The sequence below is a fragment of the Daucus carota genome, chromosome 5 (genome assembly GCF_001625215.2).
Source record: "Daucus carota subsp. sativus chromosome 5, DH1 v3.0, whole genome shotgun sequence".
In the NCBI taxonomy this organism is placed as follows: domain Eukaryota; kingdom Viridiplantae; phylum Streptophyta; class Magnoliopsida; order Apiales; family Apiaceae; genus Daucus; species Daucus carota.
In genome coordinates, this window is record NC_030385.2 from 32,054,697 (window position 1) to 32,081,940 (window position 27,244).

At 33.9% G+C, this 27,244-nt stretch overlaps 3 protein-coding genes and 2 long non-coding RNA genes across 7 annotated transcripts; 4 read left to right on the plus strand and 1 right to left on the minus strand.

Annotated features, from left to right (window-relative positions):
• Nucleotides 1-1,109: 1,109 nt before the first annotated feature.
• On the plus strand, nt 1,110-2,014 carry LOC108221586 (putative F-box protein At1g67623). The gene is made up of 3 exons (XM_017395454.1): nt 1,110-1,264; nt 1,352-1,508; nt 1,598-2,014. Exons 1-3 carry the CDS (start codon nt 1,110-1,112, stop codon nt 2,012-2,014), a joined length of 729 nt encoding a protein of 242 aa, XP_017250943.1.
• Nucleotides 2,015-3,845: 1,831 nt separating this feature from the next.
• On the plus strand, nt 3,846-6,087 carry LOC135152632 (uncharacterized). Its single transcript, XR_010292006.1, has 3 exons — nt 3,846-3,989; nt 4,897-4,973; nt 5,823-6,087. It is a non-coding gene; the product is annotated as an uncharacterized LOC135152632 (long non-coding RNA).
• Nucleotides 6,088-14,841: 8,754 nt separating this feature from the next.
• On the plus strand, nt 14,842-17,487 carry LOC135152617 (uncharacterized). The gene is made up of 3 exons (XR_010291972.1): nt 14,842-14,992; nt 16,298-16,374; nt 17,223-17,487. It is a non-coding gene; the product is annotated as an uncharacterized LOC135152617 (long non-coding RNA).
• A 1,005-nt stretch (nt 17,488-18,492) lies between these two features.
• On the plus strand, nt 18,493-19,760 carry LOC108221587 (putative F-box protein At1g67623). Its single transcript, XM_017395455.2, has 3 exons — nt 18,493-18,765; nt 18,848-19,013; nt 19,167-19,760. The coding sequence occupies exons 1-3, from the start codon at nt 18,611-18,613 to the stop codon at nt 19,560-19,562; spliced, it is 717 nt and encodes a 238-aa protein (XP_017250944.1). The 5' UTR covers nt 18,493-18,610; the 3' UTR covers nt 19,563-19,760.
• Nucleotides 19,749-26,665, minus strand: LOC108223598 (uncharacterized). 3 transcript variants are annotated; one of them, XR_001807280.2, is made up of 10 exons: nt 26,504-26,665; nt 24,313-24,441; nt 23,727-23,766; nt 21,933-22,008; nt 21,648-21,848; nt 21,341-21,553; nt 20,823-21,230; nt 20,674-20,729; nt 20,461-20,543; nt 19,749-19,954 (listed from the first exon to the last, which is right to left on the minus strand). XR_001807280.2 is itself a non-coding variant. In XM_064093496.1 (8 exons), the coding sequence occupies exons 4-8, from the start codon at nt 23,342-23,344 to the stop codon at nt 20,886-20,888; spliced, it is 897 nt and encodes a 298-aa protein (XP_063949566.1). In that variant the 5' UTR covers nt 23,345-23,358; nt 23,727-23,766; nt 24,313-24,441; nt 26,504-26,635; the 3' UTR covers nt 20,733-20,885. The 3 variants fall into 3 exon arrangements, 2 of the variants coding, with proteins under 2 accessions (XP_063949566.1, XP_017253410.1); XM_064093496.1 differs by lacking the exons at nt 19,749-19,954; nt 20,461-20,543; nt 20,674-20,729 and adding an exon at nt 23,283-23,358 and having other exon boundaries at nt 20,733-21,230; nt 26,504-26,635; XM_017397921.2 differs by lacking the exons at nt 19,749-19,954; nt 20,461-20,543; nt 20,674-20,729 and having other exon boundaries at nt 20,733-21,230.
• Nucleotides 26,666-27,244: the final 579 nt, after the last annotated feature.

A 27,244-nucleotide genomic window follows, 5' to 3' on the forward strand; every position in this document is an offset into this window, starting at 1 on the left:
TTTGTGACTGCAATTTATACGATTCTACAATTAAAATTTGTAGGAGATATTTATTTTGGATTAAAAAAACCAAAAACACATGAAAGACAGAACTTGTTTTGGATTCTGAAAATTAATTATAAACATGCAAGTAGAGGTCAAAGGAATTATAAACATGCAAGTAGATGTCAGTTTCCTTATAGAACAGAATTTAATTTTTTTCAAATCTAACGGTGCTTATTTGTTCAATATACGATCCAACGGATGATAAGCTTTTGGACCATAGGACCATGCGACCAAATTATCTCCCTTACGCTTATTATATATAAGTAAGTATATAATAGTTGCAGATGTAACATAACTACAAAAGTTTAGCTTTTGCATCTCCAACATGGTGTACTTAAATAATATAAAACATTACTTATGTTAAATATGTTAAATTTATGAGGTGTTGTAGTCTAATAAAATTACTCATAATAATTGACCATACCTTAAAAATAATATTTATTAATGTGATAATAGATATGGATAATGATAATACACGTGTTTGAGAAATATGCTAATAATTCCAGATTAGTGGAATGCTTATTTGGAGTTTAGCAAACTTTTTACTAATTGTTCATATATTTTAGTTTTTACATATCAGTTAAGATTTTAGCTAATGATTTTACTAGTCTATTTCAAGCAAAATATATATTTTTTCTGAGGGAACAAAATTTAAAAAAATAATATTTTTTGAATGTTTGCGGAACAATGTTTGCTTCTCATTCGTTCCAACATTCATTCCAAATATCAAGTCAATGAATATATTAAGCCCAAGGACAGTAGCTTATCCGAAAAAAAAAGCCCAAGCACACTAAAGTAGAAACAGGATCTGGGACTAAATTTTTTTTCTCATACTCTTCCATAACGTCTCGGAGATACTCTTGCTTCCATATATATTGCAGCCCCTGATTTAGTTAACACTAAAGAAATCAAGTAAACTTGAGTGCTGATCAGGGAAGGAAACAGTTTTCTTTACGGACATATATACACATTGAAAAGCTATAACAATCTATAAATAATTATCTATAAACAATCATAAACAAATCCTGAAGAACTGTGACCATAATCATCTCCTAGCCATGAAGATGGGTGTAGAGATTAAAGCTACAAAGAAGACGAATTTCAAGAAAATCAACCGCGATAAAAACATATTGAACTCCATTCCAACCGCTCTCATCACAGAAATTGTAGCTCGTGTAGCAGCATGTTCGTCTGATGACTTGTTCAACACCTCTCTAAGGTATATTAGAAATTTCGATGTACAAAATTTGAAAATCTTCTTGATCATATTTAAATTGCATGCTTAGTCTTTTACACGTTCATGCAGCTGCAAAACTCTGAAAAAAATAGCGGATGATAAATATATCATTCAACATGTTTCACTTGACAAATTCTCCGTGATTCCATGGACATCGAAAGAGGAGGCTATCCTGGACCGCTGCGCCAGCTGTGAAAATCCAGAAGCTCTGTACCGGCATGGAATTGTAAGCATTAGAAATCCCAGTTCATATTTACCTTGTATAATTTTGTCATTATATTATATTTTCTAAGATTAATATTTTGTAATATATAGATAAAGTACTTTGGAATCAAGAAGGATTTAAAAAACTCGGGCCTCAAATATCTGCTAAGGGCTGCAGATTTACGGCATCTTGGGGCAATGTATGTGATTGGGATTATCATGATAGTAGCTGGAGGTGAAGGTAAACAAACGGGGATAAAAATCATCTGCGACGCGATGAAGAGATTAAAGACATCGAGAAAAGAAATTAGAGAAATTCGGGAGAAATTTTCGAGCACAATTGGTCGAATGTGGGTGAAAAACACAACGGGGGTGGAACAGATAATTAGGCCAGTTTGTTGCAGAATTCACCAACTTGCGAAGCCTGCAGGGTGGGATGAGGACGAAGATGTTGATTTAGAATGTGAAGCATGTTGGTGTGATCAACAAATATTCCGTCTGTGGGATGTTATACCTTATTACATCTAGTTAGCTACCTAAATTCCCAAGGTTGTTATTGGATCCAATTTTCGGTGTTCAACTGCATATATTACACCATCACACCCCTCAAATTAATTTCTTCACATATATATTAATTAAATAGAAAAAAGTTTCATGTAGTCCACATATCTACTGTAGTACCGTAGACCACGTATGTTCTGCAACTATAGAATGACATAAAAACATTGCAAAATGTGTTATCTTGCAAATCATGTTCTATAAACATCATTATTTTGTTAAAAATTTTGACAATCCTAAACATTTTATAAGTTAAATAGTGAAAAACACATTATTCTGCAAAACATGTTAAGTTTGCAGAACATATTTACATATTACAGAACATATGTGTTCTACTTGTCGAACATGAATGATTTTCAATATTTTTCATGAAATAGTGATATTTATAGAATGTATTTCACAAAATAACAAGTTTCATACATTTTGCAATATTTTTATGTCATTCTATAGCTGCAGAACATACATGGTCTACGCTACTACAGTAAATATGTGGATTACATGGAACTTAACTGAAATAGAAAAATATGAATGCAGGCATAGACTCTGTTAGTTATTTCTTGCTCCGGCTAATATTATGATCTTGATTAAAATTTTCAAGAAGGGAAAATTAATTCTAAAGTCCCTGAACTATATGCAATTTTTTCTCTAGGTCCCTGAAGTATAAATGTCAATTCATATGTAATTCAACTCTTGATTTTTTCCTACCTGGGTCTTTCTGTTAGATCTGATTTGACGTCGTTAATTTTTCCGGCGAACTTGGTCGGAAAAGCTCAAATCCGGTGAGGGATAAATATCAAATAGGTGACTCGTTTCGTCCAAATATATCAATTGAGTTACTGCTTTCCAAATTGACTCAAATTAGACACTCATTTGAAAAATTTGTATCAAAAATATCACTCTATCGTTAGTCAAAAATTTGAAAGTATTATATATTGAGTTTCGCACATTTTTTATGAATGGTATTACATCCAAATGAAAGATTCCGAGTCCTACTATTTTCGCTAATATTTTTAGATTTTTAAAATTTTATCAACTATTTATTTTTAATTTTTTGATTGTTTTATTTGATTTAAATAAAAAAAAATAAATAGAAGATTAATTTTAAAAAATCTAAAAATATTATCTGTAATACTAGAACTCAGAATCTTTCATTTGGATGTAATACCATTCATAAAAATTGTGCGAAACTCAATATGTAACAACCGCGAAATTTCAAGTATGTAAATTTATTATTTAATTTTAAGCAGTTACAGTTATTTATAATAATTGTGAAATTATTATTTAATAAAAATATTGGTACGTTAAATATTTAAGGCTAATACGAGTTTAGAATATGTTGGCTAGCAAATTAGATTTAGTTACCTACCAATAAAAATTAAATATTAGCTACGTAAATAAATTGGTAGACGTAATTTTTTATGACACGGAACATTTTTATATTACGGGTTAGCTAAAATAAATATTATTAAAGTTTTGAAATATATAGAAAAATATTAGAGTAATTATTTAATTAATTATTCTAGTATTTTCGAGTAATATTGTATATATTTAAAAAGGAATTATTAAATGAGTCGGGACTGAAATATTTGTTAAATAAACGAAACAAAATCAAGCAGTGCGCGACGTTTAATTGCGGGCAAACAAATAAATAAAATAATAAAATAATTAAAAATTACAAACCGACTAAATAAAACCAGGACATGGTTTTTGGTGGCACACAGGAGGTTGAATAAACCGTGTGCTATATGGAGTAGTGGCCAAGTAATTAAATCATTATAATTAATTAAGTATGTTTAATTTGCTAAGCATGATTAAAAATTTGCTATAAAAGCCAAGATACAGAGCAAGCTACCATTTTCACATAATTCGTCAAAAGAGAGGATAATCAGGAGAACTAGATTAAATTGCAGTACCATGCAGAAAGTTCAAGGCTCCTTTAAATACAGTAAGTATTATATATGTCAGCATCAATTTCTTTCCTTTAATTGCTTGGTCCCATCATTAATAATGCTAATATACTCTTATAAGCTCTCTTGTGATATATAAAAGAGTATTGTGGATAGCTTCTAACGTTGTGAATGTAAAATTTAATAGGAGTTCATGTCTATGTTGGTTTATCACTTGAATCATCGGAAAAATTTGAATTGATTATGAATTAAGGTTTGTACTCTAAAAAGAAGGGTTTTGAATTATTGAGGTTGGAGAAATCAGAGGGAAAAAAAAAAGTGGTTGGACTGATGGGTTGTACGGCGGAATTCGCCGAGAGATGTGGAAGAAAAGGAACTGAGAGAGAGAGATATTACAGCGGGGAAAGGTGGCCGTCGGAGCCGAGCTCCGGCCGACGAGGATGATGGCAGTGTAGGTGGGAAGATGAGGGAGGTGGGTAGAGGGTGAAAAATAATTTCATGACCCGGGAATTAATTAAATTAATTAAAAAGGAGGTGAATTGGTTAATAAAACAGGGAATAAATAGAAATTAGTAAAATAATGAATTTGGTGGAGTACTTGTAAGTGGGATTTAAATAAAATAAAGAGGTTTTGGAAATTGCTTAATATAAGAGGAGTAATTAATTAGTTAAGAGAAGTGATTATTGATTTACGAATCATTTAGAAAGGTGGGATTTTGTAGAAATTTGAATGAGGTGAGTTAAAAAATATTCATTCATTCATAATTTAATACATTATGGAGTAAGAAAGCTTATAATATTTTATTTAATGCAGAGCGGGTAACAAAAGAAAAGAATAGTTTGATTAAAGCTTATAATATTATAAAAAGGAACTATTCATCATAAAGTAGATCATTTAAGATCATTCTTTTATAAGGATATTGATTACAATGTTGTGTGATATAGAGTATTTATTATCTGGAAAGGACGAAGTTTCACTGTGCGAGCTAAGCTAAGAAATATTTTATAGCAAAGGAGACCAGGCAAGTTCACTATCCCTGTCTTGATGTAAAGTTTTTCGTGCCTATTTGATAATTTTGTGAAAAGTATTAATTGTGAAGATATTATATTTTGTACCATTGTGAATCGAGAAAATATCTTTGTTTCATTTTGAAGGCTTTCAAAATATTGTTCACATACTACTTTCTATAATTCGAGCCCTCCCATTATTCGGGAATGAGCTGATCCTATAACGATAATATTTTGAATTTTCGAAACTTGATGTGAATACATTGCAGTGATGGTCTCAATTTACTTCTTTTGGAGATCATCTTATCCTTTGGAATCTAATTCTTCTAAATTATTTTTAACTTCTACCTTCGGGTAATCTTTGTTATGATGAAAGGGTGCATTGTTCGCACTTCTTTGATAGAGTTGAGGGTGATAATTGAGAAGTGTTTGTTTGAGAAAATTTCCTTGTATTCGGAGGAATCTGTTCAAGCTGGTCAACACGAATTTATTAAATTGGTGGGAGAGTTGAAATGTACTATCTGGTAAGGCAGATAGTAGGGTTCCAGTGTTAAACCCTGATGCTAGCAAAGAGAGTGTTGGTGTGTCTTCAGTGGTTACGATCAGACCACTAGGACTACACAGGAGAACGGTATTCACGAAATGGTGCTGATCGAGCCATGTAGTGTTACCGAAAGGTGGAAGACCAGCATTTTCAGTACTTGAAATTGTGTTGTCATTTGATGGTAACTGTTTTGTTACTTTGACTTGAATTGTCTTCTATGCTTTATTCGCATATCCTGTTAATGATTGTTTTGTGCTATGTGGACTTGCTGAGCAATTAGTTGCTCATTTTTTGCATCTACTTTATTTCTTTTGAGCAGTAAAGAGTTAGTATGGCACAAATCAAGAGAATCGCCCGTAAACGGATTTTGGCAAAGTAAAGGAGAAGGCACATCACATGAGCTGAAGCTGCTAGGCAACGTCGTTTGGTTATACCATCTACAGTTATTATAATAGTCTGTAATCAGATTTGTTATTATGTAATAAAGTTAGACCTGGTAGAAATGTTGTAAGACGATCGACCCTGGACTTGTGGGGCAATAATTGTGCTTGTATAATATTAATATAATGCAAGTGTTGTTTTGAGCCAGATGTTTAGTGACGGACCAGATCTGCGAGATGCGGATCTGGGGGCGTCACAAGTTTGGTATCAGAGCTGTAGTTATATCCTTAGGATTTAAGAAACCCTAGGAATATAACGAGCGAGAATGATACGAAGTTTAAGATAGGTGCCCTAGTTGAACCTATGTCCATACGTGGGAGAACATATGTGCCAAATAAACTTTTAACGAAGGGTTCATAGACCCTATAAATATAAATATTTATGGTTACGAGCAATGGTAGTAGTTATTAGTAATGATGTTTGTTGTATTATGTAGATGTCAGGTTACGAGGCTGATTCTGATCCAGCGATGGAGATTGATATGATAGATAACAAGTATGAGAATTTTCTTAAACAGATAGTAGAGCCACCAGAACCTGAGATCATTAATATAGTATCTGAGGAGATCGAGAATAGAAAATTTTTTGAGTTCACTAAGAGTGATTGGATGAATATCTTTTCATCTTTACTTGAGTTGATTTCTTTTCCCACTGTTACCACTTCTACTGTTCCTCCACTTATTTTTTTAGAGTAAAGACCCTCTCATTCTGGACTTGCTTCGACATTTCGAGCCTACAATTCTTTCTTATAGTCCTATTACCACATATACTTCTGATTGTTATCATTTTGGGACTGTTGTATCATCTTTGATTATGGATGCTCCTATATCACCCTTGAGTAGCCACACTTTTGTTTATACACTATCGGAGCCTCGAGTTCGAGATTCCACACTGTTACCACTTTATCTGAAACTTTTGTACCATTTACAGTTTTATCTACTATTCTAGATTCTGCACCTCAAACTACTCCTTTTCAAATTAGTGGATCTTCTTTTGTACCAGTTTCTATACCTCCAAGTGGCGACTTTGTACCACTTTTGGAGTATATGTCTTTGGTTCGCCACTACAAGCAGTTGAGAGAGTCTATCGATGACTCTAGATTTGAGATTCCAGGATCTTATAATCCTGTGTCTATTACTGCGGGTTCAGATTTTCTTGCTCGGGTGTTTGGTATGGAGATTGTGTATAAGATTTCTGTTTCTATATTTGAGGGAGTCCGTGCTGATATCTGTGAGAACCCTCCACCGGCTCATGATATGTAAATGTTAAACTTGTTACAATACTGATAAATAAAGCCTTTTCTGAGTTCCAAGGTAGGGTCTCAAAGATATATGGTTGATATATTTGTTGTGTTATGTATAATTTGACTTTGGGAGATAACACACGTAGTCTGTGTGTATCTTGGTTATGGCATATGATGTATCTGGAGGATATGTGGACACTATATAGTATCAGAATAGAGAATCGTGCACTTCCTTTTATCTGGATGCAGATGCTATAGTTTCGATCAGTAGATCATTCTGGCAGTAGAGATATGTATAGGTGATCTTTTGTATAGTGATGTCCAGATTAGACTTGATGTGGTAGGATGATGATCAGATCACGTGTACTTTCTATATCATGACTCATAAAAACTTCGGATATTATGACCACTTTAGGAGGATGATAAATCTTTATGTCATATTATTGTTTCTTTTTTTGTCTATACTTTCCCTATGCTTCTTGCACTTGTCAACTACTTTTGACCTGTCTCATTTCTGTCAGCTATCTTGCATTTGCTACATCAATGATCCAATGTGAAGTCTTCAACTTTTAAATTTTTTAGAGGTTTTCAAGAAGAGAAATGTTTCAGTTTCTAAAGTTTAGAGTTTTCAAAAGAAAAGGTGCAACTTTTAAAGTTTCTAAAAGTTTACAAAAATATGCAACTTTGGTACAACTTGCCTTTTTAACCAAAGTGTGGAACCTGTTTTCAAAAGTTTTATACTGTGTATTTAATAAAATTGCACCTTGTTGTACCTTTGGATAAACCTTGTATTTTGTTTAATGATGAGACCTATTAAACTGTTTCGTCTACTCTTTTTGTAAAGCATAATGTAACGTAAATGTAATTACGATAACTCAACACAACAAAAGACAGGAAACAATAGGTAAGTATAATACAGGAATCTACAGGTTGGAGATTCGATACGAACAGTCAAAGACAATCAAGATATCTGAGACGAGCATCCGTCCACTGAAAGAAGTTCATTAATATGTTCAAGTCTCAGTGAAGAATAAAGTTCTATGTGTTTCTGCTATCAAGATTGCCTGAAGATCAAGTATCAAAGACCAGAAGATTCCAGTATATTTGATTTGATTATTTATAATCAAATTTATCGAAGCAACATCTAACCCGGAATGATTGCTCAAGTATATTATCAAGCAAAGGATTCAAAGAATTATTTCAGTTCGAGTCGTTCGTGAACCAGACCAGTGCACAGGACGTCAGGACATACGAAAGTATTCAGTGGATTCGATCAACGGATTAATTGATCAAGTCAATCGAGCTGCTCCAGGATATATTGCCAAAGAATTCATTATGCATATATATATATATATATATATATATATATATATATATATATATATATATATTAATTGTGAATTACATGAATTTGAATAATTCAAGTAATTAAATTAACACAATTAATAATATAAATATATATATATATAATGGTGCAAATGGGAGTACAAGGAAAAATAACTAAGTATACTACAGGGAAGGGGCCAACACTTGTGAAGCGCAAACTTTGACTAAAGTCAAAGTTTGCGCCTCAATACTTTCCAGTACTTAGATTTTTCTAAGTATATACACTGCATACTGATACTACAAGGAAGTGGCGCAAGGTTTGACCTCAAGTCAAAGCGCCAACTTTGACTTGAGTCAATCCCTTCGAATTTAACTAAGGCAATGCTCTCAGGGATACAGTAATGCTCAAGTGAGGCGCAACCTTTGACTCACGGTCAAAGTTTGCGCCACACACTCCCCAACCGTGTCCCAGGCGCAACTTCAGTATTTTTATCTAAGGCATCACTGTGGAGTACTGTTGGGCGCAACATTTGACTCCCCTGGCGCAAGGTTTGACTTTTTATATATACATATATATATATGATTCAAAGCGCAACTTTGATGTATATATATATGTGTATATAGAACCTGCGCCCCTTCATGCATACAATTGGAGTTAGTTTTATTTTTATAAAACGAATCCGTCCAGGACGAACTCAAGTCGTCCAGGACGAACTCGTTAACCATGGTTAGATTTTGTAAAGCCTATAAATAGAGCCTTGTAGTTTCATTTGAAACTAACTACACACTTTGTAAGTGCACACACTATACACATTCTCGAGAGTTGAATTAGAATATCGTTTTTATCGAGAGTTTGTAATAGAGTGATTGTAGTCTCTGCAGCCGACACTTGTGTTGGAATTTGTAGCACCCGAGGATTATTTCTAATACAAGAATATTCCCCGACTTGCTGGAGTTATTTATTTACGATTGATTTAACATGGACTGAAACAAGATTATCCGCAATTAAATTAAATCGAAGAAATTGGTACGACGTATTCAACCCCCCCCTTCTACGTCTGATTGGACCTAACACTTTTATATAGAGATGAATTCAAAACTGAATGAAAACCCTATTGATGAATCAATACCAGATGCTTCACCTAGACTTCAAACCAGACCCAATCTTGTTCAATTACTTGTTGATCTTCTTCAATAACATACCTAGAATTTTCAAAACAATTCTGAGAGAAGTTCTTCGAGTCAATTTATCAGACCTACCCTTTCCCTCAAATCTTTCAAATTCTTACAACCCCTATTGTTTAAAGGTACTATAGATCCCGTTGAGGCCAAGATATGGCTAAGAGAAGTGGAGAAAAACTTTTGAAACAGTTGGTGTAGAAAAGGATATGAAAACTAACTTTGATACTTATATGCTTAATGTAGAGGCTAATAATTGGTGGGAAGCTAAGAGATTTCTAGAAGAGTCTAGTGTGATGTCATGAACTAGGTTTACAAAGTTATTCCTAGAGAAGTATGTTCTTAAACACCTAGAGAATCAAATGGAGCTCAAATTTCTAGAGCTTAAGCAAGAGAATATGTTAATAACGGAACACGAAGCTCAATTTATCGAACTTTTGAAATTTATTCCACATCAAGTAACTACGGACGAAAAGAAAGCTAGATGTTTTCAGTCAAGCTTAAAGCCCTGGATTCAGAATAGAGTTGTTCTCGAAATTACTAATTATGCGACGTTAGTGCATAAAGTTGTATCGTTGAGTCAAGTAGTGAGTTGTTTGACAAAGAGAAAGTCGATAGGAAGAGGAAACTCTCGCAGAATAATCAAGATTTTGAAAAAGAAACCTTGAAATCATAGTGTGAAGAAGCCTTTTGTGAAGTAAGAGATGTCGAGAGCATAGAATATAGGTAATATAGAAGGAAATCAAGGTTTAGATCTTCGCAGACTGTGCACATGTTATAAAGGAGACCCCTGTTGCCTGAGTATAAGATCTGTGAAATACGCCATTTATGAATAATATTACGTTTCACACTGTTTCGGCTCAAGTTGACCTCAAATCTCATTTTGAAAATTGAGAAGTTTATAGTGTATCTTGAGTCCTTCCTTGTCTGGAAGTGACTGCTCCTAATAATCAATATTTTTTTTGACGTTACAAAATCTTTTGTGATTCATGATTTAATATTCGAGAATTGGAATACATATATACCACAATGATGATCTCAATCTAATAATTCTAAGAGATCATTCCGTATTTGATCCTATTTTCGATTCTATCCACTGAAAATCCTTGATTTGTGATTAAAGGATGCATTGCTCGCATTCCTTGGAAGAAATGTGTTGAGAAACAAGTATGGTAGATCAAGTTCGTCCAAATTGTGAGATAACGATTCAAAAGCAAATCTTTGATATAGATCTTATTTCCTTGATATTTCTTCAGTCTGATTGGGATGAACAACCCTAATTATAGGGGACACAAGGTATACCTGTCTGTGTGATAGGAGTTGGATGGGACACCATCACTTGTGTGTGTTGTGATTACAAGAAGGTTAACAACCTTTAGTAGTGTCTTAATTTGGACACGCAACACTTAGTTCATTTGATCAAATTATTCTCCCAGTCATTCTTTTATTTCAATAAAAGCTATTTTGAAAAATCATTGACCGGTGATTATCATTGTGAAAGACTTCTATATATCCAACAAAGTTTTGAAATTCTTATTTCCTTGAAGTTCTCTTCAGAATACTCAGATTTTAAATTTTTGATTTTGTTCTTTTCCAATATACAGTTCTTCTTTCAAAGGTGTTTTAAGAAGATCTTGTATGGAGACATCAAATCTAGACCCTCTGATTTGAGGATTGTTACATTGATTATCGAAAGTTAAATAAGATGACCTTTTACCTAAGGTTGATGATTTGTTTAATCAGTTGAAGAGAGCATCTTACTTTTTAAGGTAAACTGGAGATCTGGATACCATCAGTTAAAGAATCAGGTCTGAGAATGTACCTAATACAGACATTATGAGTTGATGCCTTTTGGATTGACTAATGCACCTACAACATTTATGGATACTATGAATAGAGTATTCGAGAAATATTTGGACAAGTTCATTATTATATATCAATAATATTTTGATTTATTCTAAGCCAAAAGAAGAGCATGTTGAGCATCTTAGGATAACTTGGATATTTGGAGGAAAGAAAAGTTTTATGCTAATTTCTTAAAATGTGAATTTTGGATGGAGCAAGTACTGTTTCTAGGTTACATAGTTTCTAAAAAAAAAAAGTATATCAGTAGACCTTGCAAAGATCGAGATAGTATCGAATTGAGAAAGACCTAAGACCCCAACTGAAGTAAGAAGTTTTTTTTATTTAGCTGGATATAATAGAAGATTTGTAAAAGATTTCTCTAATATTGTGACTCCTTTGACCAAGTTGACTAGGAAAAAAAAAAAGAAATTTGAATGAACGCCTAAGTGCGAAGAGAGTTTTCAGGAATTAACGAAGCGACTTACAATGTCACCTGCGTTAGTTTGACCTGATGAGACTGGAAACTTTGTAATCTATATTAATGCATCTCATAAGAGACTATGATGTGTTCTTATATAACATGGAAAAGTGATAGCGTATGCTTATAGGCAACTTAAGGATTACGAGTTAAGATACCCTACCCATGACCTAGAATTAGCTACTATAGTATTTGCTTTAAACATTGATGACATTACTTGTATGGTGAGAAATGTGAGATATTTACTGATCATAAGAGTTTGAAGTAATTGTTTACTCAGAAGGAACTGAATATGAGACAAAGAAGATGGTTGGAATTGAACAAGGATTATGATTATACGATTTAATATCATTTAGGAAAAGCCAATGTAGTTGCTAATGCTTTAAGTAGAAAAGAAAGAATCAATGTGATGTCTTTACCAAGCGAGTTGATCAGAGAGATGGAAAAGTTAAATTTAGAAGTTAAGGGTTCAGACCTTAAAGATGGGAGGAATAGCGTTCTAAGTTATCAGGAGACGGTATTTAAGTGTAAAGGATGAGAAAAGAATTAGAAGGTTTGCAAACAGGATTTGGATTCCTAACATGACAGATCTCAAAAGAGATATTCTAAGTGAAGCACTCGAATAAAGATATTCTATTCACCCGGGAAACACCAGGATGATCAAGATTTAAAGAAGAATTATTGGTGGCCTAACATGAAAAGAGAAATCGTTGAGTGGGTAAGTAAATGTCTGACTTGTCAAAAAGTGAAAGCGGAGCACCAGAGACCTAGTAGATCATTGCAGCCATTAGAGATCCCAAAATAGAAATGGGAACACATCACCATGGATTTTATAGTTGGATTACCAAAGACTCGAGCTAATCATGATGCTATTTTGATAATTGTAGATAGGCTGACGAAATCTGCACATTTTTTTTCCTATTAGTGAAAAGTATGCAATGAAGAGTTTAAAAAGCTATATATGAATGAAATTGTGACTAGACATGGAGTGCCAATGACAATTGTTTCAAACAAGGATGCAAGATTCACTTCAAGATTTTGGCAAGCTTTTCAAGAATGTTTCGGAACTAAGCTCAATCTAAGTACGGCATATCATCCTCAGAGTGATGGGCAAAGCAAATATGTTAAGAGTTTGTTCTTTGGATTTTAAAGGAAGCTGGAATGATCACTTACATTTAGTGGAGTTTTCTTACAACAATAGCTATCATTCTAGCATAATAATGGCCCCTTATGAAGGATTATATGGCAGAAAGTGTAGATCACCTCTTGTATGAGTTGAAGTTGGAAAGAAAAAGATATTGAGACCCGAATTAGTCCAACAACCCACCCAATCAATCGAGAAGATACGTAAAAGATTAGTTGCAACGCAAGATAGACAAAAGAAATATGCGGACTTAGAAAGAAAAGACAAAACATTTGAGGTCGGGGAAAAAAAGGTACTTTTGAAGGTATCACCCTGGAAAGAAATAGTCAGATTTGGGAAAAGAAACAAATTAAATTCAAAGTATGTTGGACCCTTTGAGATTTTGAGAAAAGTTAGAGTTGTGTCATATCAAATGGCTTTACCCCCAGATTTACAACATATTCACGACAGTGGCGGACCCAGAATTTTTTGCGAGTGGGTGCCTTATATAAATGTTAACAAAGGCAAGGAGGAGATTTAGAACACTGAGAGACGAGAAGGCAGTTAAAGTTTTCTTTTTCACTCTTATTTCTGTGTTGTGGACCTTGTGCCTGCTGTAAGATTGTTTTATATGGACTCTATTTTAGTTTATCAGGCTTTACCTAATAGGCTAGTAGTGGGTTCATGTGAATAATCCAATGGTTTTCGTTATAATCTTTACTATATATAATACACTCAGGAGCAGCCAAGTGGGTTCCTTGGCACCCAGTACCAAGGCTGTAGGTCCGCCCATGATTCACGATGTATTCTACGTATCTCTTCTAAAATCTTACAAGACCGACGATCGACATGTCCTGAATTACGAGCCAATAAACCTACCATCAGATCTACCATATGGAAAAAAAAAAATGCGCCGGTGGATATTGTAGATTCGATATATCAAGGATTGAGAAATAAGGAAGTGAAATTGATTAAAGTAATATGGCGAAATCAAGCGATAGAAGAAGCCACGTGGGGGCTGGAAGACGCAGTGAAAGCAAAATATCCAGAATTATTTCAACATCAAATCTGATTCCGAGGTCGGAATCCTTTAAAGGAGGGAAGAATGTAACAACCGCGAAATTTCAAGTATGTAAGTTTATTATTTAATTTTAAGCGGTTACAGTTATTTATAATAATTGTGAAATTATTATTTAATAAAAATACTGGTACGTTAAATATTTAAGGCTAATACGAGTTTAGAATATGTTGGCTAGCAAATTGGATTTAGTTACCTACCAATAAAAATTAAATATTAGCTACGTAAATAAATTGGTAGACGTAATTTTTTATGACACGGAACATTTTTATATTACGGGTTAGCTAAAATAAATATTATTAAAATTTCGAAATATATAGAAAAATATTAGAGTAATTATTTAATTAATTATTCTAGTATTTTCGAGTAATATTGTATATATTTAAAAAGGAATTATTAAATGAGTCGGGACTGAAATATTTGTTAAATAAACGAAACAAAATCAAGCAGTGCGCGACGTTTAATTGCGGGCAAACAAATAAATAAAATAATAAAATAATTAAAAATTACAAACCGACTAAATAAAACCAGGACATGATTTTTGGTGGCACACAGGAGGTTGAATAAACCGTGTGCTATATGGAGTAGTGGCCAAGTAATTAAATCATTATAATTAATAGTATGTTTAATTTGCTAAGCATGATTAAAAATTTGCTATAAAAGCCAAGATACAGAGCAAGCTACCATTTTCACATAATTCGTGAAAAGAGAGGATAATCAGGAGAACTAGATTAAATTGCAGTACCATGCAGAAAGTTCAAGGCTCCTTTAAATACAGTAAGTATTATATATGTCAGCATCAATTTCTTTCCTTTAATTGCTTGGTCCCATCATTAATAATGCTAATATACTCTAATAAGCTCTCTTGTGATATATAAAAGAGTATTGTGGATAGCTTCTAACGTTGTGAATGTAAAATTTAATAGGAGTTCATGTCTATGTTGGTTTATCACTTGAATCATCGGAAAAATTTGAATTGATTATGAATTAAGGTTTGTACTCTAAAAGGAAGGGTTTTGAATTGTTGAGGTTGGAGAAATCAGAGGGAAAAAAAAAAGTGGTTGGACTGATGGGTTGTACGGCGGAATTCGCCGAGAGATGTGGAAGAAAAGGAACTGAGAGAGAGAGATATTACAGCGGGGAAAGGTGGCCGTCGGAGCCGAGCTCCGGCCGACGAGGATGATGGCAGTGTAGGTGGGAAGATGAGGGAGGTGGGTAGAGGGTGAAAAATAATTTCATGACCCGGGAATTAATTAAATTAATTAAAAAGGAGGTGAATTGGTTAATAAAACAGGGAATAAATAGAAATTAGTAAAATAATGAATTTGGTGGAGTACTTGTAAGTGGGATTTAAATAAAATAAAGAGGTTTTGGAAATTGCTTAATATAAGAGGAGTAATTAATTAGTTAAGAGAAGTGATTATTGATTTACGAATCATTTAGAAAGGTGGGATTTTGTAGAAATTTGAATGAGGTGAGTTAAAAAATATTCATTCATTCATAATTTAATACATTATGGAGTAAGAAAGCTTATAATATTTTATTTAATGCAGAGCGGGTAACAAAAGAAAAGAATAGTTTGATTAAAGCTTATAATATTATAAAAAGGAACTATTCATCATAAAGTAGATCATTTAAGATCATTCTTTTATAAGAGCATCTCCAACCATCTAAAACACTTGGCTAAAAGATGAGTTGACATACTTAAAATAAAAAGATTTAACCAACAGCTTCAAAAACTCAACTCCAACCATGATCAGCTGTTGTCTATAAATTTAGCCAACCTCCTATGGATGGCTAAATTTGTCGAACCTCTACAGGTTTGTAAGAAAATCTGTAGGAAGATTGTACATCATTTATTACTATATTGAACTGATATATTCTATTTTAACAATTTAAAATATTAATAACATACTATTTTTAAATTATAGTCAACCAATATAGCCAGTACCATTGAAGCAAAATGTCTTACAGGTTCAGCAAATTTTACATAATGTCTTACAGGTTCAATTTAGCCAACAATTATAGCCAATGCCGTTGGAGATGCTCTAAGGATATTGATTACAATGTTGTGTGATATAGAGTATTTATTATCTGGAAAGGACGAAGTTTCACTGTGCGAGCTAAGCTAAGAAATATTTTATAGCAAAGGAGACCAGGCAAGTTCACTATCCCTGTCTTGATGTAAAGTTTTTCGTGCCTATTTGATAATTTTGTGAAAAGTATTAATTGTGAAGATATTATATTTTGTACCATTGTGAATCGAGAAAATATCTTTGTTTCATTTTGAAGGCTTTCAAAATATTGTTCACATACTACTTTCTATAATTCGAGCCCTCCCATTATTCGGGAATGAGCTGATCCTATAACGATAATATTTTGAATTTTCGAAACTTGATGTGAATACATTGCAGCGATGGTCTCAATTTACTTCTTTTGGAGATCATCTTATCCTTTGGAATCTAATTCTTCTAAATTATTTTTAACTTCTACCTTCGGGTAATCTTTGTTATGATGAAAGGGTGCATTGTTCGCACTTCTTTGATAGAGTTGAGGGTGATAATTGAGAAGTGTTTGTTTGAGAAAATTTCCTTGTATTCGGAGGAATCTGTTCAAGCTGGTCAACACGAATTTATTAAATTGGTGGGAGAGTTGAAATGTACTATCTGGTAAGGCAGATAGTAGGGTTCCAGTGTTAAACCCTGATGCTAGCAAAGAGAGTGTTGGTGTGTCTTCAGTGGTTACGATCAGACCACTAGGACTACACAGGAGAACAGTATTCACGAAATGATGCTGATCGAGCCATGTAGTGTTACCGAAAGGTGGAAGACCAGCATTTTCAGTACTTGAAATTGTGTTGTCATTTGATGGTAACTGTTTTGTTACTTTGACTTGAATTGTCTTCTATGCTTTATTCGCATATCCTGTTAATGATTGTTTTGTGCTATGTGGACTTGCTGAGCAATTAGTTGCTCATTTTTGCATCTACTTTATTTCTTTTGAGCAGTAAAGAGTTAGTATGGCACAAATCAAGAGAATCGCCCGTAAACGGATTTTGGCAAAGTAAAGGAGAAGGCACATCACATGAGCTGAAGCTGCTAGGCAACGTCGTTTGGTTATACCATCTACAGTTATTATAATAGTCTGTAATCAGATTTGTTATTATGTAATAAAGTTAGACCTGGTAGAAATGTTGTAAGACGATCGACCCTGGACTTGTGGGGCAATAATTGTGCTTGTATAATATTAATATAATGCAAGTGTTGTTTTGAGCCAGATGTTTAGTGACGGACCAGATCTGCGAGATGCGGATCTGGGGGCGTCACACAATATATAATACTTTCAAAATTTCGACTAACGATAGAGCAATATTTTTGATACAAAATTTTCTAACGGGTGTCTAATTTGAGTCAATTTGGAAAGCAGTAACTCAATTGATATATTTGAACGAAACGAGTCACCTATTTGATATTTATCCCAATCCGGTGAGCTTGAATTTTCCGACGAGGCTAATTTGAACATTAAAAATCACGAAAATTATATGAACATGCTCATAATCACACGATCTATCAATTTACATCATTATAATTCGAATAAAAGCTATTAAAATGAAAACTAATATTCAACTCAAAATTCGGAAATTACTAAACTAAATTTTGATGGTATAGATGGATAGAGGATTGAAAAACGAGCAATTTGATTACTCAAGTTTCAAATTTGGATACCGGAATCACCTTCAAAATTATCTTTGATTCTCATGAACTGAAGAAGAACTAACAGCGTCAAACCAGATCTAACGGAAGGACCCAGATAGGAGAAAATCAAGAGTTGAATTACCTATGAATTGACATTTATAGTTCAGGGACCTAGAAAAAAAAATGCCTATAGTTCAGGGACTTTAAAATTAATTTTCCCTTTCAAGAAAAGAAACCTTCGTGCAAATTGATTTCCTTTTTTTTCAAATGTTATTTTTCTCCAACGAAACATGATTTAAAAGTTTATTGCCACCATTATGTTGTTCATTAGTCAAGACATATATATTACGGCCTTGATTAATTTTTTTGCACGAAAGAAGTTTTCATGGAAGTTGATTTCCCAAATATGAATGGGATTTTGTGTATAGTATACACATAAACCACATAATTAAGATTAGTCCCGTTTGTCATAGGAAAAAATTGGAAATGGAATTTTAGTACGTAAACTTACTTTTTATATTTTTAGTTTTTTAGTGTAATGTAGAATTTAACAAAACCTATACGGAATAGGAGAAGGTAAACTGATCCAAGTACCACAAATACCAGAAGGAAACCGTTTTCTGAACATACGCATATAAATAGAAATCTCCGGGCACATCAAAGTATCGATACAAAGCCTTCCATCTCCACAAATTTCAACATGGGTGTAGGTATTAAAGCTACCAAGAAAACAGATTTCAAGAAAACACACACTAAGAAAAATATATTGGAGTCCATTCCTGACGAATTGATTATCGACATTGTAGCCCGCGTAGCAGCATCTTCTTCCTCTGACTTGTTCAAGGCCAAGCTCAGGTATAATACAATTTTCTGTCTACATAATCACTTAATATTTATATGATGGCATGCTTAATAATTCTGTAATGTGTTCATGCAGCTGCAGAACCCTTAATAAATTTGCGGATGATAAATACATTATTCAACGTGCTTCACTTGATGATTTTCCCGTAGTTCCATGGACACCGAACAATCGCAAACAAGCAATCTTTTCGGAACGATGCGCAGATTTAGAAAATCCAGAGGCTTTATATCGGCGTGGGATTGTAAGTGTTTAGATATCAGAGTATATTTGCATAATTTAATACGATCAATTCATTATATTTTTTGAAATGAGTATTGCTACGTAACCCAAATTCTGTTCCCAAATTTTTCTTTGCTTACTTCTCTGTTCATATTTATATGTTTAAATATTTTAGGTAGGATATTTCGAAAAGATGGAGATGAGTTCAAGCATCGACTGTTTAGTGAGAGCCGCAAAATCTGGACATCTTGAAGCTATGTATGTGCTGGGAATTATCATGATACTGCATGGAGATCAAACTAAAGAACAAGGGATGAAGATCATCGTCGACATGAAGACATTACAGACGAAGGAAAACATTGACATAATTCGGGAAAGATTTTCAAGAACACTTGGATCAATGTGGGTGAATAACACTATGGTGGTGGGACTAGTAATGCCGACTTGTTGCACGATCGCAGAACATCCAAAGTCTTCGAGGTGGGGAAAGCTTGAAGATTCAGAATGTGAAGCGTGTTCTTGTGATCAGGAAATAGTTCATCTGTGGGAAATTTTGCCTAAATCAATCTAGTGGTCAAATTTAGCAGGGAATAAAGATACATATCACTTTTAAACAAGTGGCAAAGAGACCCAAAAAACTGCTGTAACATTCGGAGTAATAAATTTAGCAGAGAAGAAACAGTAGTAGAAATTATCATTTATACAAATATTAACCCCGTTATTGTATCTCAAACAAATCATGCCAAATATATTATATGGGGTAAAATGTTGAAAGCCAATGTACACATGCTATCCTCCAGAAGTTATGTACATATATACTTTCATTTGTCTCTATCATTTAGTAAATAGTCCAGCACACATCACTTTGTTTTTTTATCTGACCCTCTGCACCAAGGGCAGGAATTTCCAGGCATAACACAATCACGAGTGGCACTTTCAAGCTAGGCAGATGACATCAGCTCCCTGCAGTTTGTATCATGGGAACAATCTTCTGTATACAATATCTGAAACAGACATTCATACTACCTTGCCACACATTGATCTCTGCGCAGTTATACCAATTCTGGAGCAATTTTATTCTAAATCTATTTCGCGCAATTGTAAAATGCTGTTATATGAAATATACATCTAAGGGGAGCATATGCAACTGTATATTACAAAATTCAATGTAGCCTGCATTACTTTGGTAATTCTTTCCTGGTGGGGGGGGGGGGGGGGGGGGGGGGGGGGGGGGGGTTTGATCTATCAATACCCCCACGATTTTTCTTAGCTTGCTGGCCATAACTAGTAATCATCTCTAAGCCAAGGTTCAAGTCATTTAGCTAAAGTAATTACAATTCATACAGCTCACTATGGGTCAAATACATAATTTTCTTAAGGACAGCCAAAAGCTTAAAAGAACATTTAGATAGTGCCAAGTGGAAGCCAGTCCACAGGCCTACACCAATAGTTTGAGATATATGATTTACCTCACAGTTGAGAAAATGGTGATCCTTTTCAGCAGCTGGTCTACACATGCACAGTTGCACACTAACCAAGTCCATCTTTTTAACTATTTGAATTAAAATCCCAATAACCCAAAAACCAAGTTAAAACTCCAACAGGAAAATCTTAGTTATATGTGTGAAAAATCAGCCTAAAAACAGACCATGACAGAGTTAAAACAATGATGTTATACCTACCTCATCACTTTCTCCTTTAGTAATAAATTGATGATAGGAGATTAGTCTCAACAAAGCTGTGAGAACAAAAAAAAATCCGCCCATAAAAAGTATAATTTAAAATCCAACACACAAATTCATCAAACACAACAAATCATAAACATGTCTACCTCTTCTGACTTCAACTTTCAGACATTAAGCAACAGTATTCAGTAATATAATTGGACGGGATTTCAAGGTGACCTTCTGTGACTACGCCTGCTAGGGGAACGTGATCTGCTCCTGTTACGCTCTCGGTATCTATCTCTACTTCCATTCCTGGTACTGTTGTACTTCCAATCTAACCCTCTCCCCCCTTCACGACTTCCTCTACCATTCCTCTCACGAGACCTTTCACGATCTTGGTCTCGATACCTATCCCGCTCTCTGTCTCTATCACGACCACGGTCTCTGTCTCTGTCATCTGACCCACTTCTTCTACGTCTACTCTCAACTTCCTTTTCCCTCTGCTTTCTTCTTTCTTCTGCTTCCTTCTCCCTTGCTAACCTTTCCTCTTCTCTTGCTTTTTCCTTAGCTTCCTGCTTATTCGATTTTTGGCAATTACTCCCACAAACAGAATAATTAAACAAAAGAAACAAAGAAATAAAGAAATAGGAGATAAAAGTGAGAGGCAAATTCAGAACAGTACCTTAAACTCGGCTAGGAAATCACGGACCATGCCATAACCGATATGCTGCTTGCCAGTGACGTGAGATTGAGTTCTCTCAATTACATCATTTGCTACTAAGAAAGAACCACAAGTTTCACATAGAGCCATCTTTTTTTCCTGAGCAAGCATTAAGAGTTTGTCATTCTGGGGCTGCTGCGTCAAGAACGTCTTCTCTGCATTAAGCACATCCACCTGTGAAAAAACATGAGCAATCACAGATTAAGGTTTTTACATTCCAATAAGACTAGAAGCAGAACCATTAGTCTATCAGTTAACACGTTTTCACCTTTCTCATTAGTGCTTCAGCTTCATCTACCTTGCCTGCTTCACCAAGGGCCTCCACTTGTTCTAAAAGATTCTTTATCTTTTCCTCCAACACTGATAACTGCTCAGATTTCTCTGCTGGAACTGGAGGGGGAGCGGGAACTTCAACATCTTGATCAAGACGTTCTCTCCCACGCCTTACTCTTCTGTCCAAGTCCATTACCTAAAACATAAGGAAATCATGAAATACAAACTAATAACAGATTACACACAAGTGATTTGTATGACTGGTATAAAAAGAGCTCACCAATTTCTCACAGAAATGGGCCAGGTCTGCTTCAAACTTTGGCACGTACGAATCATGTCTCGGGGAACCCTCAAAACTATATAAAACACCAATCAATTAAATCTCACGAAAACTCAAAGCAAATATTTTTACTGGTAAAGGCCAATTATAGATTTATACACACAACCAATCCTCCCCGAGGTTTGAACCCTTTTTTACAAAGAATTGAGGGGGTAATCCGCTAGGCCAAGCTTTGCAAATTAGGAGAAGCAGCTTAAATATTTCATAAACTGACATTGAAGTAAGAAGGCATTACAACACTACCAATCACCACATTCCAAAATGTACTTCATATCCTCTGTAATTATCACACACTTACACCTGAATATAGATGGAAATGGCTGCATATATACTATAAGCTTATACGATAATTGTAATATCGGCATATCGCATTATAAACTTATACCAAAATAATGCAAATTATGTGAATACGTATTTTAGCAACTGCCTCGTGTTTTGGGTAGCCACATATTCTGTTATATCATAAAAGGGTAATATGCGCTAATAGTAATTTGAAGTATAAAATCAAATCCACATTTAACATGGATAACCTAATGACGTCACGATATGCTTTCAGATAGAAGAAAAAACCGCGGCAACTAAATAAAATCTAAAAGTTATCGCGAAGCTAAATTTCATACAAAGGATAACCAATCAAGTACAAAAATAACACCCATAACAGATCAACAATATTGAGCTGAAAAGATATATGAAAAAGTTAACAAAAGGTATATATTATTATGTGGACGAACATGCACTTCCTATTTAAGGTTCGGAGGTCTTTTAAGTTGCTTACATCCAACTTCTACTGTGCAAAGGCTAATCAATCGCACAACATAGAGATCTTATGAGATTGTTACGACTGCAACGCTAGAGTTTCGTTACTTCCTACAAATTGGTTTTTCCACCATAAATGATATTATTGTGATGATTAAGAAAGGGTTCGAGCAGATAGGCCATTGAGTATTGACTGAAAAAAGATACTATATCATGTAAAACAGTCTAAGCAGAAACATTACATGAAGCAGAAATTGAAAAGTGAGGTAGCAATCCATCACTTCAATATAGATCCTGTTCTATCAGATTTTCTATAGAAGATGGAATCACTACTATTGTTGCAAATATATTCTATGACCTAATCCGCTACGAAAGTGGTTTTAGGTCTTTTATAGGCATGTGTGCAACTAGCTTGTCATGGTAGCATTATTGGCCCTGCGAGGTGGGGGTTACTACAGAGCCTTTAGCTGTGGCTGGTAACTTATATATGTTGTCGTTGTATGCATCTGATTAAAAAAACTATAGACTGGTTACCTCAAGGAAAAAACCTGCAACTGCCAGAAGCCCAGATTCTTATTAGCACGCATGTTACTCATATTTAGGGTCCACCCTACACATGTGGAAATCAGTAATTTACTAACGGGAAACTTTCGATATTAGCTGATACAATTCCTTCCGCAAATCAGTACTTTTACTAAGGGGAACTTTCGATATTAGCCAATACAGTTCCTTCTAGCAACTATTTAGTATAGGTAATTCAATTCAATACACACTTTAGTAACAACATAAATCATAATTACATTCTTAAACCAACTATCACACAAGATGTTCCAAGCTCCATGCACAATAACATACTCCTTACTTTTACTGTAAACTTTTTCGGACAAGTGCCAAGGAAAACTACAAAAACATTTGTAGCAAAACTAACAAAGACATCACATAAAACAGATCTATGATGAATATCCCATTGGCAATTACCTCTCTTTCAATTTCGGGTCATGAATTTTTGGGCATGGTCCTGCAGTAATAATAATGACAGATGTTAAAGGGATACAATTTTAAAAAAATAATAGAATTGGTCAATATAAAATTAGAAAAATACACTTAAAAAAAAAAATCTACTAACTGTTGTCCTAAGAGCAAGTCCAATGCATAGCTATAATTGGTTGTATAGCTATAATATAGGACTAAGTTTGTAAACCACCACTCCAATGCAGAGCTATACTTAGTCCTATAAATGAATATATGGATAGTTGATCCTATACTTAGGACTAAGGATAGCTATTGTCATCCTTGCAACATCATCCAACCAACTACGTTTAAAGGAGTTTGGTGTAAAGTTAGTAAGATTTAAATAAAGTTGGTCATAAGTCCTATTTAGATCTATGCATTGAGCACTAATTGTATTTTTAAGACCATAAGCTACTTTTTTGGTCTCAAATTATAGCAATGGCTCTATCCATTTTAACTTGAGCACTGGACTTGCTCTAATAAGTATGTGACCCTCAATGACATGATATAGTAAAAAATAATTAAAGTTATAACAGATCAGTAGATAACCTACCTAGATCGCTCCTTGTGTTCACAAACAGATCGTGAGGACAAAAGCGAACCATATAAAAGCCACACACTTCCTTGTCATCCCAAGTGGTTTCCTTGTAACCCTTTCTCTCTTCTTCAGTTAAATTGCGAGCTAGTCCAATAGAAAAGTTAAATATAAGAGAAGCACAAGATAAAATAATGAAAGATTAAAGATGAATTAGCGTTGGGTAAAGAACATAAAACAAAAGTATAAGAACTAAACTTAATATAAATTAAACTAATCCATTGGCTTATTTTGGTCAAAAGAAACAGAGAAACAAGAAAATATAAAAAGAAGAATGGAATAACGACAAATGTTAGAGCAGTCCAACACTATAACATTCTAACAAGGCTATTACTTGAGCAAAACGGATGTTTGCACATTTGAACTATCATGAACCATTGTTCAAAAATTTCATTCCTTCCCCTATTTCATTCCTTACATCCAATACTAGAGTTCACATTCCCATTTTGAAAAGGAATGGTCCATTCCCACCTATATCCAATTTGTTCTCAAATCCCATCATAACAATTTTGCACTTATTTATTTTATTTTCAAAACTCCCTCTTACCTCTTATATTTTCTTTTGTGTTTGCTCATTCCATTCCATTCTTACCAACCAAACACAACATTAGTATTCAAAATGCATCAACATGTACGGACAAGGTTGTTCTAATAATTTCTTTTTAAAAAAAGGTTTGGAACTACGGAATAGATGTCCTAAATATTCAACATTCATAAAGGGTACTTCAAAATATAAATTCAAGGACAAAATAGTCAGAGTACAAACATGCCAATTATTCTCTTTTCAAAACATAGGCATATCAAAACCGCGCCAAAATTCCGGATAATTTAAGGAATACCTTAATCCGAAGTCGAATTACCAATCTAAACTTGATTCGACTTCTAAACAATGCTAATTAAATTCATTTATGTTCAACATCAAATCTGAAATGTCCAAGTAAAAAGAAGATAAATCTGACCACACCACATGTAACACCCCCATCTTAAATTAAGACGAGAGGTTACCTACAAATCCAAAATCTGCAAACAGAGTACTAATATGTTCCAAACTTGAGTAAATAGAATCACTAACCATAAATTCTTAATAACACTAAAAGTCCATCATCCTAGTTCAATTTTAAATCCTAATTATAATCCAATTTTAATCCCCTTTTTATTAATACTAATCTATTAATGTTATTCTAAAAATTACTGGATATTACATTCTACCCTCCTTAAAAAGAATTTGGTCCCCAAATTCTCTCAAATCTACTCTCCAAACCCACTTAAATCAAGACATATAACTAATTAATTAAAACTACGTATATTATATATATACCCCCTTAAAAAGGATTCCGTCCCCGGAATCTAACGAAACTAAAACTCGTACCTGAATCGAATAAGTGCGGACATCTCACACGAATTGAATCTCTAATTTCCAAGTAAACTCCTATTCCGATTATCCTTCCATAAAAGTCGAAACAACAAATAAAATACATTTGAACAGAATACCCATCCTAATGCGGGTCTACCCACTCTCACAGGTCAACCTAAATAGGTCTTCTACAGGAAAGAACCTAAGCTCTGATACCACTTTGTAACACCCCCATCTTAAATTAAGACGAGAGGTTACCTACAAATCCAAAATCTGCAAACAGAGTACTAATATGTTCCAAACTTGAGTAAATAGAATCACTAACCATAAATTCTTAATAACACTAAAAGTCCATCATCCTAGTTCAATTTTAAATCCTAATTATAATCCAATTTTAATCCCCTTTTTATTAATACTAATCTATTAATGTTATTCTAAAAATTACTGGATATTACACCACAACATACATAAATCGTTCATACCTGATGAGACCGGACTAACTCAACTGGAAACACAAAAAATGTCAAAATTACAGCTTAAAACAATAAGAAATTCCGCATACATCAAAATAGTCAAAAATACAGTTCAATATACAGCATACAGTTCGAACCAAAACAGATAGATTGATATATTAATTGGCTAGAGACAAGATAAGAAAAAACCAAAAACAGAGAGAGAGAGAGAGAGAGAGAGAGAGAGAGAGAGAGAGAGAGAGAGAGAGAGAGAGAGAGAGAGAGAGAGAGAGAGAGAGAGAGAGAGAGAGAGAGAGTAGAGGAGATGAAAGAAGGGCAATACCAGCACCCATGAGTTCATCCAGCAAAGCTCGTTGAGCATCCATCACTCTTAAGATCGAGAGAGATCGAGGGACAGAGAGAAGTGTGTGTATATGCTTAGGAGCTGGTGTTGGTTTTAGGGTTTTTAACCAGAAAAGAGGATCGATTATTTGTACATCTCAGGATAAGCGTTAATATTCGGTAGGAGCGGCATTTTTAGTAGCAAATTAAAATTGTATTTAAATTTAATATATTCTGAGTGATGTAAAAGTGGATTAAAACGCATAATACTCGTCTTATATTTTAAATTTTAAAATCGGTAGACTCTATTGTTTCAACAATTTTAATTATATATTTAAAATTTTTAATTTCCCCATATTGATGACCCGGATACTGTCCCATAACACTTACATTCTGTTTCCGAATTTTAAACATAGAAAAATGTAGAAAAAGATAAATCAAATATTAATATATGAACTCACCTTGATGCTGACAAGAATTTATTTAGGAATGAAAACTAAGTGGACATGGCGGTAAGTTTATAAAATTTCATCCCAAAATTTTTTGAGCCGGATGAAAAGAAAATCAAGAAGTGTAATTACAACAATATTGAAATTGACAAATATGTCTTTATTAAATAAGACATAATTATTTAAGTTAATGGCAAAATTATAACTAAAAATCAATTAAATGATTTTCTTCCGATCTGGGAAGACATTAATGAAAGTAATCGCCTGTCTAATTTTTATGATTCGGAAGCAAG

Bases quoted from the DNA above. Each gene is read 5' to 3' on its own strand.
- LOC108221587 (XM_017395455.2), top strand. From the start codon at position 18,611: ATGGGTGTAGGTATTAAAGCTACCAAGAAAACAGATTTCAAGAAAACA. The intron at 18,766-18,847 runs GTATAATACAAT...GTGTTCATGCAG, and splicing joins TTGTTCAAGGCCAAGCTCAG to CTGCAGAACCCTTAATAAAT. The intron at 19,014-19,166 runs GTAAGTGTTTAG...TAAATATTTTAG, and splicing joins CTTTATATCGGCGTGGGATT to GTAGGATATTTCGAAAAGAT.
- LOC108221586 (XM_017395454.1), top strand. From the start codon at position 1,110: ATGGGTGTAGAGATTAAAGCTACAAAGAAGACGAATTTCAAGAAAATC. The intron at 1,265-1,351 runs GTATATTAGAAA...ACGTTCATGCAG, and splicing joins TTGTTCAACACCTCTCTAAG to CTGCAAAACTCTGAAAAAAA. The intron at 1,509-1,597 runs GTAAGCATTAGA...TGTAATATATAG, and splicing joins CTCTGTACCGGCATGGAATT to ATAAAGTACTTTGGAATCAA.
- LOC108223598 (XM_017397921.2), bottom strand. From the start codon at position 26,546: ATGGATGCTCAACGAGCTTTGCTGGATGAACTCATGGGTGCTG. The intron at 24,442-26,503 runs GTATTGCCCTTC...CTATTGGACTAG, and splicing joins GGATGAACTCATGGGTGCTG to CTCGCAATTTAACTGAAGAA. The intron at 21,849-21,932 runs GTGAGCTCTTTT...CTTATGTTTTAG, and splicing joins CCCATTTCTGTGAGAAATTG to GTAATGGACTTGGACAGAAG.